The sequence below is a fragment of the Zea mays genome, chromosome 2 (assembly GCF_902167145.1).
Source record: "Zea mays cultivar B73 chromosome 2, Zm-B73-REFERENCE-NAM-5.0, whole genome shotgun sequence".
Classification (NCBI taxonomy): Eukaryota; Viridiplantae; Streptophyta; class Magnoliopsida; order Poales; family Poaceae; genus Zea; species Zea mays.
In genome coordinates this window covers 119,547,189-119,560,351 of record NC_050097.1, presented here as the reverse complement: position 1 = coordinate 119,560,351, position 13,163 = coordinate 119,547,189, and the positions used below count along the sequence as shown (strand labels likewise).

The 13,163-nt window shown below is 43.4% G+C and overlaps 1 protein-coding gene across 1 annotated transcript; it reads right to left on the bottom strand.

Annotated features, from left to right (window-relative positions):
• Positions 1-11,460: 11,460 nt before the first annotated feature.
• On the bottom strand, positions 11,461-12,950 carry LOC103643115 (60 kDa jasmonate-induced protein). Its single transcript, XM_008666270.3, has 2 exons — positions 12,678-12,950; positions 11,461-12,600 (listed from the first exon to the last, which is right to left on the bottom strand). The coding sequence occupies exon 2, from the start codon at positions 12,579-12,581 to the stop codon at positions 11,631-11,633; it is 951 nt and encodes a 316-aa protein (XP_008664492.1). The 5' UTR covers positions 12,582-12,600; positions 12,678-12,950; the 3' UTR covers positions 11,461-11,630.
• Between the last annotated feature and the right edge of the window lie 213 nt (positions 12,951-13,163).

Genomic DNA, 13,163 nt, shown 5'->3' with positions numbered 1-13,163 from the left:
TCCTATTCGAGTTCTGGATCAAAAGGACAGGGTCACCCGAAGAAAAACTCTCAAGTTCTACAAGATACAGTGGAACCAGCATTCGGAAGATGAGGCTACATGGGAAACCCAAGACTTTTTAGATAAGAATTTCCCAGGCTTTCTAGCCTCATGTAAATTGTAAAGCCTGTATAGCTGTTGTAATAAAGAAGTAACCCCCACATTACCCCTGCCTTGTACCAAAATTAAGGAAATAAAAATGTGATGTGTTTCCTTTACCGTTACCTACCCTAGGATTTTTAATCTCGGGACGAGATTCTTTTATGGGGGGAAGGATGTAACACCCCTGGTGTTACTATAACTAAAACTTGAGCATGGCATCATGAGCATTGGCATTGCATATGTTTGACACACCTAGAGTGCATTCACTAGGCAAAAATTTCAAACAAGTTGTATTGTTTTAAGTGTTTTGCAAATAGAACCCTGGTTAAGGAACTTAACCCTAAATAGGGATTATAGGGGTAAAACTTAACCCAAGTTAAGAAAACCCAAAGACTTTAGGGTAAAAGTCATAAAATGACCCTAAGAATAAACTTGAATCACTTTTATACCCCTGGGATACCAGAAACCCTAATTGGAACCCTGGAAAACCCTGAAACCAAACCCTAGGGGCTTATATGCAAAATTGGTCCACTTTTGGACTAAAGTGCAAAAACCAAGCCAAATAAGTATCTTAAGTCCTTTGGTTCACAAATATGTGGACTTGAAAGCAAAACCCTAAGTTTTGGGTTTATTTGCAAAAAGTACCACTTGACCTCTATATAGCCTAAGTCTGAAATCAGTGTTGTGAGCACAACTTTGAACCCTTGTAACTTTCAAAGCATAGGGTTTTTGCCCTAGGTCACCACATCAAAGTTGAAGGCCAAACATAGGAGAACAACTTTGCTTAAAGGTGTGGGCATTGTTGTTAAGGAAAAACTGAAGAAAACCTCAACCTAAGTTGGACTGTCAGGCTGGATTCATTCTGAAACTCAGCTTTTCAGAGTAACAGGGTCGACTTTGAGCATAAATTCAACCTTGATTTAGTACCCAAATGTGTTCAAGTCCTATAGTCGAGTTGTAGCTGGTATGTAGCACTACAACTTTGATGCAGAGCCTTGGATGAGTTGCTAAGGAAAATAGAGAGAAAATGTGACTTGAACTTGCTCTGTCAGTTGCTCTTTGAAGCGTTCACCATGGTACAGTGTCACGACTGAAACAGATCAGACCGCCCGCGCCCAAAAGATCTCGCCGCCGGTGGCCGTCGCCGTTGATTGCCGTTCGCCGTGATTCGTGCGCCGTGGACACCAGATAAGCATCACCCAGTAAGAATCTTCACCGCCGTGAGCTGGACTCCACTCCGGTGACCCCTCCCGTGCCTCCCCCTCTGCTTTGCGGTGGAGCGATAGGCTCGCCGGAGAAACGCCGCTTCCCGGCATTACGCCGCGTGGCCTAGCTTTCTACCGTGTCACCGTGACTCTCTTGGGCCGTCCCATCGTCGCTGGGGAGCTTGCCACGGCAGTAGCCACGTATTCACCGCGCCATGCTTCTTCCTCCCCTCCGGCCACCAGCTCTGTCCGACCAAATTAAGCGCCGCCGTCGAAGCCCCCTATAAATTGAGCCCCCGGGCAGCTGCGCTAAGTCATCCCGAAGCTATAGCACCCGCTCCCACCCTCGATCATCCACCAGCACGCGCGAATTTCTCATTCTCCCCAATTACAGTCCCCGCCACCGTGAAAACAACCGTACTGCGGCCAGCATAATCCCGGTCAGTTCATCTTCTATGCCTTCTCGTTTGAGTGCTTCCACAACCCCGTGATGCTCACCGACCCACCCAATTGAATTATACTGCCACCAATCTTTGGGAACGCGTTGTTCTTTGGATCACCCGCACTGTCACCGTGGCCAGGACGTTGTAGTGCGCCGTTGGTGAAATTGATTTAGGGGAAGTGTTCGGTAGGAGTTTAATTGTGTCCCTGTCGCACGGGAGCTCCAGCCATGGCGTGGCCGGCCGGAATTGGCTCGCTGGGGTGCGGCGAGGGCTGTTCCTCGTCGTGGACCTCCCTCTGTGAAGGATTAGAAACCTGAGGGGGTTTCTATAATTTGTCAGCGACACAGTGTAACAGTAAAGAAGCTCATTTTCCAATTAGCCAAACCCCGAGGGCTTTTCTGCAAAGTCGCCAGCGCGCGGGCGCGCGTGGGCGCCTTTCCCTCTGGAACTGGGCCGCTGGGCTAAATACGGCCTATCACTGTTGGAACATTTTCCTTTTTCTTTTTCAGCAGAGCTTTAGAAATATGTAGAAAAATGTAGAAAAATGCTAAAATTGTGAAACTAATTTTCCTAGGTTTGTTATTTTCCATAGTATTTAATAAAAATAAGTTTGTGATTTTTAGTGGAAGTAAGAAATTTTAGGGTATTTAAAGTAGTTAAAAGTCTTGGTTATAGATTTTTAGAAAATAATTGATAAGTCCTAAAATGCCCAAAATTTTTATATGAGTGTTATATAATATTTAGAAGCCTTGGGTAGAGTTTGAATTGATTTGGACCTTGTTTGATCACCAAACCCCAAAACACCCCCCCTGCCCTATGAACTCCTTTACCGACTCCGGAAACCCTAAGTTCCCGGAACTCCGTGAAGGCAAGTTGTATTCAAGACATAAATAATAAGTTTATGTTATCTTTGCATCCTCATGAGCATCCCATGGCATCCATTCTTATACTTATGTATGGTTATGATTAGAACGTGAAGAAGAGGTAGAAGTCCCCGAAGACAGGACACCACCACCTTCGGAATCCCAGGCCGGGAATAGTTTCTACTTCGATATGTGTGGATCCGAACCCGAATCACCTGTAAACGAAGCCCCGGTGCATTTGCCACCTCCCTTGATACTTTTAAAAATCTTTCTCACTTGCTTGATGCATTAGGTGATAGGAGTTGATTGCTAAAACCATTCCTGCATTACCTTCCTTGAATTGGATTACCTTCCTTAATCACATGTTTTACAAAAGCTTTTTGATGCTTAGCTTTGCTTTAGAAAAACAAAAGGTTTTGTTTTTACAAAAGATGTTGTGGCAAAAGTGGGTGGGATGTTTTCAAAAATAAAACTTGATGGTGGACCCATCACGGCCGTGATGGATTCAACATCGGAAAAGATGTACCTCTGCCAGGTACCAAGTTTTGGGTTAAATGATTAAGCTGAGACCGGGCGGGTGACTTGCACGAGAAGAGAGTCTCGGTGTAGTGTCTCCGTCTGAGTCGATTAAGGACCTTGTCGATGTAGGCCTGCTGACCGAGGACCCTTTAACTGGTCACATGCCTCGTCATGGGTAAGCCTTGCCTCGGATAGACTAAGGCCGGAATAAGATAACACGAAATGGGCGTGGAGCGGTTGCGAGAGTAGCGTGTACCCTCCGTGGCAAGAGGCTGGACGGTGGTGTAGCTGTGCTCTCGGTTTGCGTGAACCTGATCCGGTCTTAAGAACCCCGGTGGCGGGTTGACATATGCAAGGGTTAAGTGCTACATATGTCGTGTGATTGGAGATCCTCAGCTGAGTATAATCGATTCGGATCGCCGTACCTCCGCGGTTATGGAGACTTGGCCACTGACTTGCACGTAGAACTCCACTAAAAGATAAAGGGTTTTTGTTGAGAAATTGGCTAGTATAGGACTAGTGATTGAACTAGGGTAGAAAGAACTCTAGTGCAGGTAATTTTACTTAACTTGACAAATAAAATTGGATTTTTAAGGATCCACTTTAGTAAGCATTTCTGCAAAACAGAGTCTTTGAATATTGAAAAGCCTTACCTTGACTCCCATATAACCAGCATACCCTTGAGAGTCTTTTCTTTAGTCGGGTAAGACTTGCTGAGTATTCCATACTCAGGGTTTATCCCTTCGTTGTTTTTAGGTGAGGAAGTAGCAGACTTTTGCTGCTTCTGTGCCAAGGTGGTTCCAAAAGAAGAACAACATGACTGAAGTGCGGGAGGACTCGGTCCTCCACTTAGGATCTTTTGCTTATGACTTCTCGGGAGGAGTTTGTGCCTCCCTGGTTTGTATAATATTACTTCTATGCACTCACTTTTAGTCTGGTCTATAATAACATAACTCAAGCTTGCTTTTGAAATAAATGTAAGATTATGTAATTCGCTTCCGCATTTCTTTATTTCCAATGTTCTGTAATGTCTGCAAGACGGGTGAGACGTTCCTGGTAAGGTAAGGAAAGATACCGAACTTGTCAAGTAGTTCAGGGGCACCTACAGGGTTGTCTGAGGTCCGTTGGACAAGGACAACTGTAGGTGGGCCTAATTACTTGGGAGGTTCTGTCACAACTAGCATCTATAGATATGGACACAAGTCCAAATTTGGTGCTACTCGGTACCATCGATATCACTAGGGAAAACAAATACATCAAAGAGATCCACTTCTCAATAGTACTCGAAGATGGTTCATTGACTTGACACTCTCTAAGAGGTTCATACAAAATACATTATCTCTAAGAGTGAAACCTACGATACTCATATCATGTTGTTTAGGACTAAACATCAACAACCCCTTGACTGGTCGCTATCATACTCAATTCCAAAATATTTTTTTCCAGTATGTCGGCTTGAGTAAGGAGATCTGGGCTTGGGAGTTCCTCCAAATCATCTGCAGCTTCATCATCTTCAGCATATTGCAGGGCTTCATCTTGAATAATTTTAGCCCTCTTGGAGTCAGCATACTTTTTGATGGACAGAGCACACTTCTCAAGCATGTCGCATACATCTCCATTTTGAAACAAAGTGGTCTTAAGTGTGTACACTGATTCCGGTTCACTAGTATCCACAACCCCATCAGTCACTAGACTGCGAATGATGTCAACATGTGTCTCGATGACTCGAACTGAGCTCTCAACCATGTCAAGTGGCTCTTTTTCCATCTATAAAACTGAAAATGACCAAGTCTCACAATCAAAATTGAGATCGCAACTAAGGCAGGGATCAGAGGGAAAACAAGGATGTGGCTTATAGGGCAAAAAGAGGGGTCCAAATAACATTGTCATGGCTATGAACAAGTCAAAGAAGGAAGATAAGAACAAGTCTTATAACATAGGGTTGGGAAGCAAAGATAGGTAGTCAAAAAACAAAGAAGGGAGATAAGAACAAGTCTTATAACATAGGGAGATAATAACATTGTCATGGCTATGTACTTCCATGATGTATGTGGCCATAAGCACATTTGCCCTAATGATTATCAAACAAAGATAGGTAGTCAAAAAACACTAAAAATAGACTTGTTGCCCCAATCACTATGGAGATTTTCTTCCAAGAAGGGGTCCTAGTAGTTGCATCAACTATCCATGACAAGATCAAACAACTGACATCGATGGAGGGACACAAAATTCTTCATTCGAAGGATACTAACACCTTAATGGTATACAAACATTTAATCAGAAGGGATAAAAGAAATAAAAAACTGATACATGAGAAGTAATTGACAACCAAGCAATAAGCATACACAGCTAGCAAGTATCTTATAACTGATTGGCAACAAGCTACTAAAGCAAAAATGGTGACCTTAACAAAATATGTAAGTGAAAACACCAACAGTAATTAATCTAAGCACTGATAATCAGGGATAGCCATTGATTAACCTAAGCATTTGATTAACCATTTCTTTTCTGGATAGCCATTTTATCCACGAGTCATAGTGGCCAAACCAGGGATGTTGTTCAGACGAATAATTAATCTAAGCACTAATAATCAGGGGAACAATACAGTAACAACACAAAGTCTGTAACAAGTAATCTGCCATCAATTAACTTCTGAAATTTGGAAAGCTATGATTCAAACACATATATATCCAGTTGTGTATTCAAACACATATATGATTCAAACACAAGTAATCTGCCACCAATTAACATATATGATTCAAACACATATATGATTCAAACAAATATAGGAAATTTGAGCCATGAACTTAGAAGAAATGGAACCTGAACTTCGACCTTACTACGAGAGGAAGAAGAAAGAGCTTCTTGAGTACCTCACGAGCCTAATGACCAACAGTTCTTGAGTACCTCAGGGACGGCGGCGCTTCGGGCTCGGGGACGGGGACGGCGGCGCTTGGGCTCAGGGACGGCGGCGCACTCGGCGCTCGGGCTCGGGGACGGGGACAGCGGTGCTTGGGCTCAGGGACGGCGGCGCACTCGGTGCTCGGGCTCGGGCACGGAGGCGCTCGGGCTCAGGGACGAGGACGGCGGCGCTCGGGCTCGGGCTCGGGGACGGGGACGGCGGCAGCCTGGCGGCGCAACTGTGTTAGCTTGGGCGGGACGAGTTAGGGCTCCTGCCGGAACCAACAATCCTTTATATTGTAAACAATCACAAGCGGATATTTAGAAAAACCGTCTGTGATAGATAACATCACAGGCAGTTTTTTATTCCGACCGCCTATGATAGATTAACTTCACAGGCGGTCGAAATAAAAACCACCTGTGATGTTATCTATCACAGGCGGTTTTTCTAAATATCCACCTGTGATGTGTGTACACTATAAAAGGACTAGCCCACAGGTTCCAGAACCCTATCTCCCAGAACATTCACAACACTGTAGCGGTGGCGGGTATTTTTTGAGATCTACAGGGAGAAGGTTTTGTTTTTGAGTTTATTGATTGATTTCAATAGTTTATGCATATATATGATCTCCATTTGTTTTCTTTCTCATTTTGATGCGATTTTTTGCCTCAATTTTGTAATATAGACCGGATTTGAAGAAAACCTTAGGAATTCCAAGATTTGGACTTGTAGTAGTTGATCTAATTTAAAGTTTCTTTAGAAACACAGTTGTCTCACCTCAAGGTACCTATTGCTGCAATGTTTGTTTCATTTTCATGCACATCAATTCGTTTCATGTTTTATGGATGAATTCAATTAATTAATGATTTTATTGATGTTAATCAATATAGGGATAGGTAATGGACCGAGGTTGGATGTACAATGTGCCAAGACCACATCCGTCGTACATTCGAAATTTGAGAAGCTTTATTGAAGCGGCCAACAAGCACGCGAATTTGCGAAAGAGCAAGGAGATATTATGTCTGTGCATCGATTGTGATAATAAGATAGCTTGGTGAGATACAGGAGTAATCCAATCACATCTGCTAAAAAGAGGGTTTAAAAAAATTACATGATATGGTCAGAACATGGTGAGTTGGATCCGTGTGAAGTGCCTAGTAATGACGAGAGAGTTGTCGGAATTTTAGATCTTAAAGTTGATGGTAAAGTGGATAATGTGGATGCTAATCAAGATTTTGAAGAATTTGATTGCGAAGAGATGTTGCGCCATATGGAACCAGAAATGTTGAGTTCTGTGGGATCGCAGAAAGGGCTATCTAAAATGGAGGGACTGGAAAGTGCCTGGAATCAAAGGGTTGTGACAAAGAGTTTACTACACTGCGTACAGTTCTAGAACTTCTTAAGTTGAAGGCTAGCGCCGAATGGTCTGATACTAGCTTCACAGATCTTTTGAATTTTCTATCCCAATTACTACCAAAACCCAACAAACTACCAACAAGCACTTATAAAGCGAAGAAGCTTATATCTCCCATAGCTCTGGGTGTGCAAAAAATTCATGCATGTCCGAACCATTGTATTCTGTATCGTGGCGATTTTGAGAATGCATCAAGATGGCCAGTTTGCAATGTCAGTCGATACAAGAAGAGCTACAATCAAGACTGTGTAAAAAAATTCCCAAAGAAAAATAAAAACAAGAAATCCACTTTTGGACCTGATAGTGACGATGACACTTTTGATGACATGGATGGGAAAAAGAAGTCAAAGATCCTAGCTTTGGTGATGTGGTATCTTCCAGTAATTGATCGCTTAAAACATTTGTTCTCAAATCCTAGGGAGGCTGAGCTTATGTGTTGGCATGCTGAAAATCACAAGCAGAATAACAAACAGATTCAACACCCTGCTGATGCATCACAATGGAAAATTTTCGATCTTATGTATCCTGAGTTTGCCAAAGAAACCAAAAATATAAGATTTGCTTTGGGTACAGATGCAATGAATCCATTTGGTGAAAAAAGAAGTGTACATAGCACCTGGCCCGTGACTTTAACGATGTACAACCTTCCATCATGGCTGTGTCACAAAAGAAAGTACATTATGTTGACTATTCTTATTCAAGGTCCGAAATCAGCTGGTGTTGATATTGATGTGTTCCTAGAACCTCTTATGGAAGATATGACAAAGCTCTGGAATGAAGGAGTTAGAATATGGGATGAGTATTGCCATGAGTATTTCAACTTAAGAGCAATTATATTTGTTACCATCCATGATTCTCCCGGTGGCGCCACACTATCAGGGCAAAAGACTAAAGGAAAGAATGGTTGTGTAGTGTGCGTCGATGGAACTGCTTCCATGTACCTTAAATCATCAAAGAAGTTGGTGTTCATGGGACACAGACGGTTCTTGATGAAGCAGCATAAGTACCGAAAGATGAAAGAGCAATTTAACAATGAACTGGAAAGTGAAGGTGCACCAAAGCCTTATAGTGGGAAACTTGTTTTTGAAATTGTAAAGAACATTCATGTTGTATTCGGAAAGGGGAAAAACAAAGGAGAAAAGAGAAAGAGAACTGACCCTTCAACTTACGCAACTTTCAAGAAGCAATCAATTTTTTTCAAGTACCTCCCATACTGGAAGGATATGGAAATTTTCCACAGCATTGATTTGATGCATGTAACAAAAAATGTTTTTGACAGCATCATTGGAACCTTGCTGGGCATGCCGAGTAAGACAAAGGACGGACTTAAATCACGCAATGATCTAGTAGATCTTCAAATCAGACCGAAACTTCATCCAGTGGATAGTGGCAAAGGGAAGCCTTACCTCCCCCCAGCTAGCTGCAACTTGTCAGTTGAGGAGAGAACAAAGATTTGAAAATGTTTGCGTGGGGTCAAAGTGCCCACAGGTTTCTCATCCAATATCAGCAAACAAGTCAGGATGAAGGACTTGTCTCTATTTGGCTACAACTCTCATGACTACCATGTGACGATGACGGTGTTCCTCCCAATTGTGGTAAGAGCCCTCGAAACAGAGCATGTCAAAGTTGTCATCACACGCTTGTGTTACTTTTTCAATGTGGTTTCACAAAAAGTAATAGCTTTAGAAGACTTGGACTATCTAAAGGCATACATCATCGAGACTATGTGCAGGCTTGAAATGTGTTTTCCTCCATCATTTTTTGATATGCAAGTACATCTAATCATACATCTCGTGGATCAGATAAAAATATTAGGGCCACTATATTTACATCATATGTTTCAGTTGGAGCGATACCTGTGAGTATTAAAAGGTTATGTGCGAAATCGCGCTCACCCAGAGGGTTCAATCCTGGAGGGATACACTACAGAAGAAGTGATTGAGAGTTGTATAGATTACATCAGTGACAGAACAATGATAGGTGTGCCTGTACCTAAACATGAGGGTAAACTATGTGGGAGAGGGAGAATGGGCAGAAAAACTTTTCGCGTTGAGGATTACAAGCTAGTACATTGTGCTCAAGGTAGTGTACTACAACATCTCACGATAGCCAAGCCTTACATAGAGGAACACCTGGATGAGCTTCGTAAAGAAAATCAGAACCGCACAGAGGACTGGATCATGAGGGAGCACAAACATCGTTTCAGCGAATGGTTAATGGACAAAAACATCCCATTCGGAGACTCTTTGGAAGAGAAAACAATGAAGAATTTGGCTTCTGGGCCATCGTGTTTTGTGACATCATGGCAAGCATATGACATCAATGGGTACACATTCTACACTAAATCAAAAGACATGAAAAGTGTTGCACAAAATAGCGGTGTTCGTATCGATGCTTTTGACCTACATGGACAGAAGACCACATATTTTGGATTCATAGAGGAAATATGGGAACTTGATTATGGCCCAAGCATGAAAATACCCTTATTTAAGTGCCAATGGGTACAACATCCCGTGGGGGTGATAGTGGATAACTACGGACTCACACTGGTAGACTTAAAGAAAGTAGGATATAAAGATGACCCGTGGGTTCTCGCTGAATGTGTTGCACAAGTGTTCTATGTACTCGATCCAGCAGATGAGAAGATGCATGTAGTTATTTCTGGAAAGCAAAAAATTGTTGGAGTTGAGAATGTGGGAGACCAAGATGAGGAATACAATAAGTATGAAGAGATGTTCGTCTTTAACGGTCCAGAGAGAATCAAGCGCGTGGAAAAGAAAATTGATAAGAACTTAAAGCCATACATGCGGAAAATGGTAGTTCATGAAAAATTGTATGAATCAAATTGTATTTGTTATCATGTATGATCGACTATGCAATGTGGGTGCTAATTAATTTAAAATCTCTCTAGTTATCTGTATGTGCTATTAAAATTCATTTAAATTGTATTTGCATATTTATGTTAAAAATTAAATATTAATTCATTTAAATTGTATTTGCATATTTCTGTTAAAAATTAAAATATTAATTCATATATTGTATTTTCATATTTCTGTTAAAAATTAAAATATTAATATGGTAATCAAATCACAATCACAGGCGGTTTTTCATTAGGGTCCGTTTGTGAAAAGAATAGAGCACCACAGGCGGTCCTAAACAAAAACCGCTTGTGATACTAATATATCACATGCTGTTCGAGTAGCCTGGGACATCACAGGCGATTTTCTAACCGAACCGCCTGTGATGTAAAAAGCCTACCGCTTGTATAGAGCCAAATTGTACTAGTGTTCAATCTGTCAGGTGGGCGCAACAAACCCGGCCCGACATAGCCGCGCTCGTGCAGCAACTAACTCGGACGTGGGCCTCTTTCGTATTTGGACCTGCTCGCCTCTGCTGGTTTCCTTTATCCGGCCCATAGCAGGACGCCTCAGGAGGGCGCTTGTTATGTGGCCCCGCACGTATTTCCGTGCTCCTGTGAACCCGGGGGATATCCACCTCACAGTGATTTTAAGGACCTTCGGAAGACGAAGGCCCCCAACAAATGGTATGCTCCACTAATCTACTCATGTCCTATTGTGCTCATCATCTCCTGGCAAGTACAAAGATAAATAGTATGAGGTGCTGCCTTAGTTCCCATACTTATTTGGCTATTAGTGGCATGTCACAAGGACCTATATATACCTCATTTTCATGTTATTTATGTATGTTTTCCCATAGTGACACATGCATTGAGTATGCTGTTAAGGATAGGAATGAGGGGGTAATATATACTTGATTCCTTGGTTATGGATAGTAGCATTGCTTTGGTGTCATCTTGGATTGTTCGATGATATGTCAATAAGAGAGAGACTATTTGGTGGAAGATATATACATATTAGCACCAACTTGCATTCCTTTGCTGAAACATTAATTAATGTTTTGGATTCACTTTCATAGACACAATACCACATTAATTAATTGTTTTGCGAGAAAGTGACAAACATGTTTAATTCGTACTCCATATTTATGGATACACCATCACATTTGAAGACACTCTTGTGAACATGTCACATGCAATACGCATTAAAGGATTATATACTTCCCTTGGAATTAAGCAATTAACAACACATTTATTCTCGGATGACGAGTGTATGCTATAACAGATTAAAGTGGGTTAACGATGGCTGCAGTCTTTGGCTTCTCGTAATTCATGTCCTCCCGCTTGAGCTTCTTCACCAGAAGCCCCCAGAAGCACTTGAGCCAGGCCAACAGGCTCTGGCTTCCCGACATGAGCTTCAGAAGGGCCACCACAGCCAAGGCTTCCTCCCCGTTATTTATCCCGATACCCTTGAATGGCTGGAAAGGCTTGTCGTCCTTATAACCGCCACTCTTCCACTTGAGCAGTGCGCGGGACAGGTCACCCCAGTCCATGATGTAGCTTACCTCCTTGGCCGTGACGCTCACCCGTTGCTCGCCCCAACCTTTGCCGATGACCGTGGAGACGGGGACGAACCTCGCCGCCTCGCAGATGGCCACGGCGAGGGTCGCCACCGCCACCTTCAGCGGGTCGCCAGCGCGGAGCATGCCGCTTTCTTCTTCCTCGTCGCTGCCGCAGTCGTCACCATATGATGTGTTTCCGGCCTTGTGGTTCCAGAACGTGGCGGCCGCGGCCGCCACGCTAAACTTGGCGACGTTCAGGGTCAGCAGCTTGTCGCTGCCGCCGATGAGCGTGTTGTAGTTGCCGTCGAAGCCCGCCATCACGGGGTTGTCGTCGACGAGCTTCTCCTGGGCGCCCGTCCTGCTGAGCTGGTACCACGTCCCCTTGCTGTTGGTGAAGCCGACGATGTAGGCGTTGTCGCTGCGGATGGCCACCGTGGGCGCGGCGCCGCCCTTGCCGTTGAGCACGACGTGGATCCACTTCGGCGGCTGCAGGCCAGACGACGACGCCTCTTTGGCCAGCACCGGCCGACTTACCTTGGATTTGGGCCCTACCACCGTGTCAGGCTTCGCGCCGGCCAGAGCTACACGTACGTTCTGGATGAACGTGGCGTATGAGTCCGACGTCACGTTGAACGGAGTCACTTGAACGATGGAGGCAATTTTTTCTAGAGCCATAGCTGGACGGCTGGACCTCCTGCAGGTTTTTGTAAGAAAAATGAACAATTGAAGAAGAAAATTAAGGTACAACGATGTTTCTATGCACCAACATACCTGCAACTTCTGCTGTCTAATTGACGTTGCAAATACACTAGAGAGACAATGAGCTAGTGAGCGAGTGGGTGTTTAAATATAAGTCGTGCATGCGGTAGGCACTCAGCAAGCAATCTGCTCCATGGTTCTACATGTGAGCTACGCGAGAGCAGCAAGGCAGCCGATTCACGCGAGCGAGAGCAGCAAGGCAGCCTCTATTTGGCAGGTCTTCTATTCTACTCTAGCTTACAGTCCCTACTCGTAGCACCCATCAACAAACTCCGCAGATTCCTCGGCGTCAGTTGCAACAGCCTCTCTCACCTTTGGGTATAAGACTGTCTCCAATAACGTCCCCTAAAATTCATCCTCTAAAAGAATATTCTCTATCCTTTACAGCACAATCTAAAAGATTCTGTCCTCTATATTTTCATCATCTCCAGCAATGTTCTCTAAATTCAGTCCTTTATATCTACAGTGTGCGAGATTTCGCAATAAAAATCCTTTCTA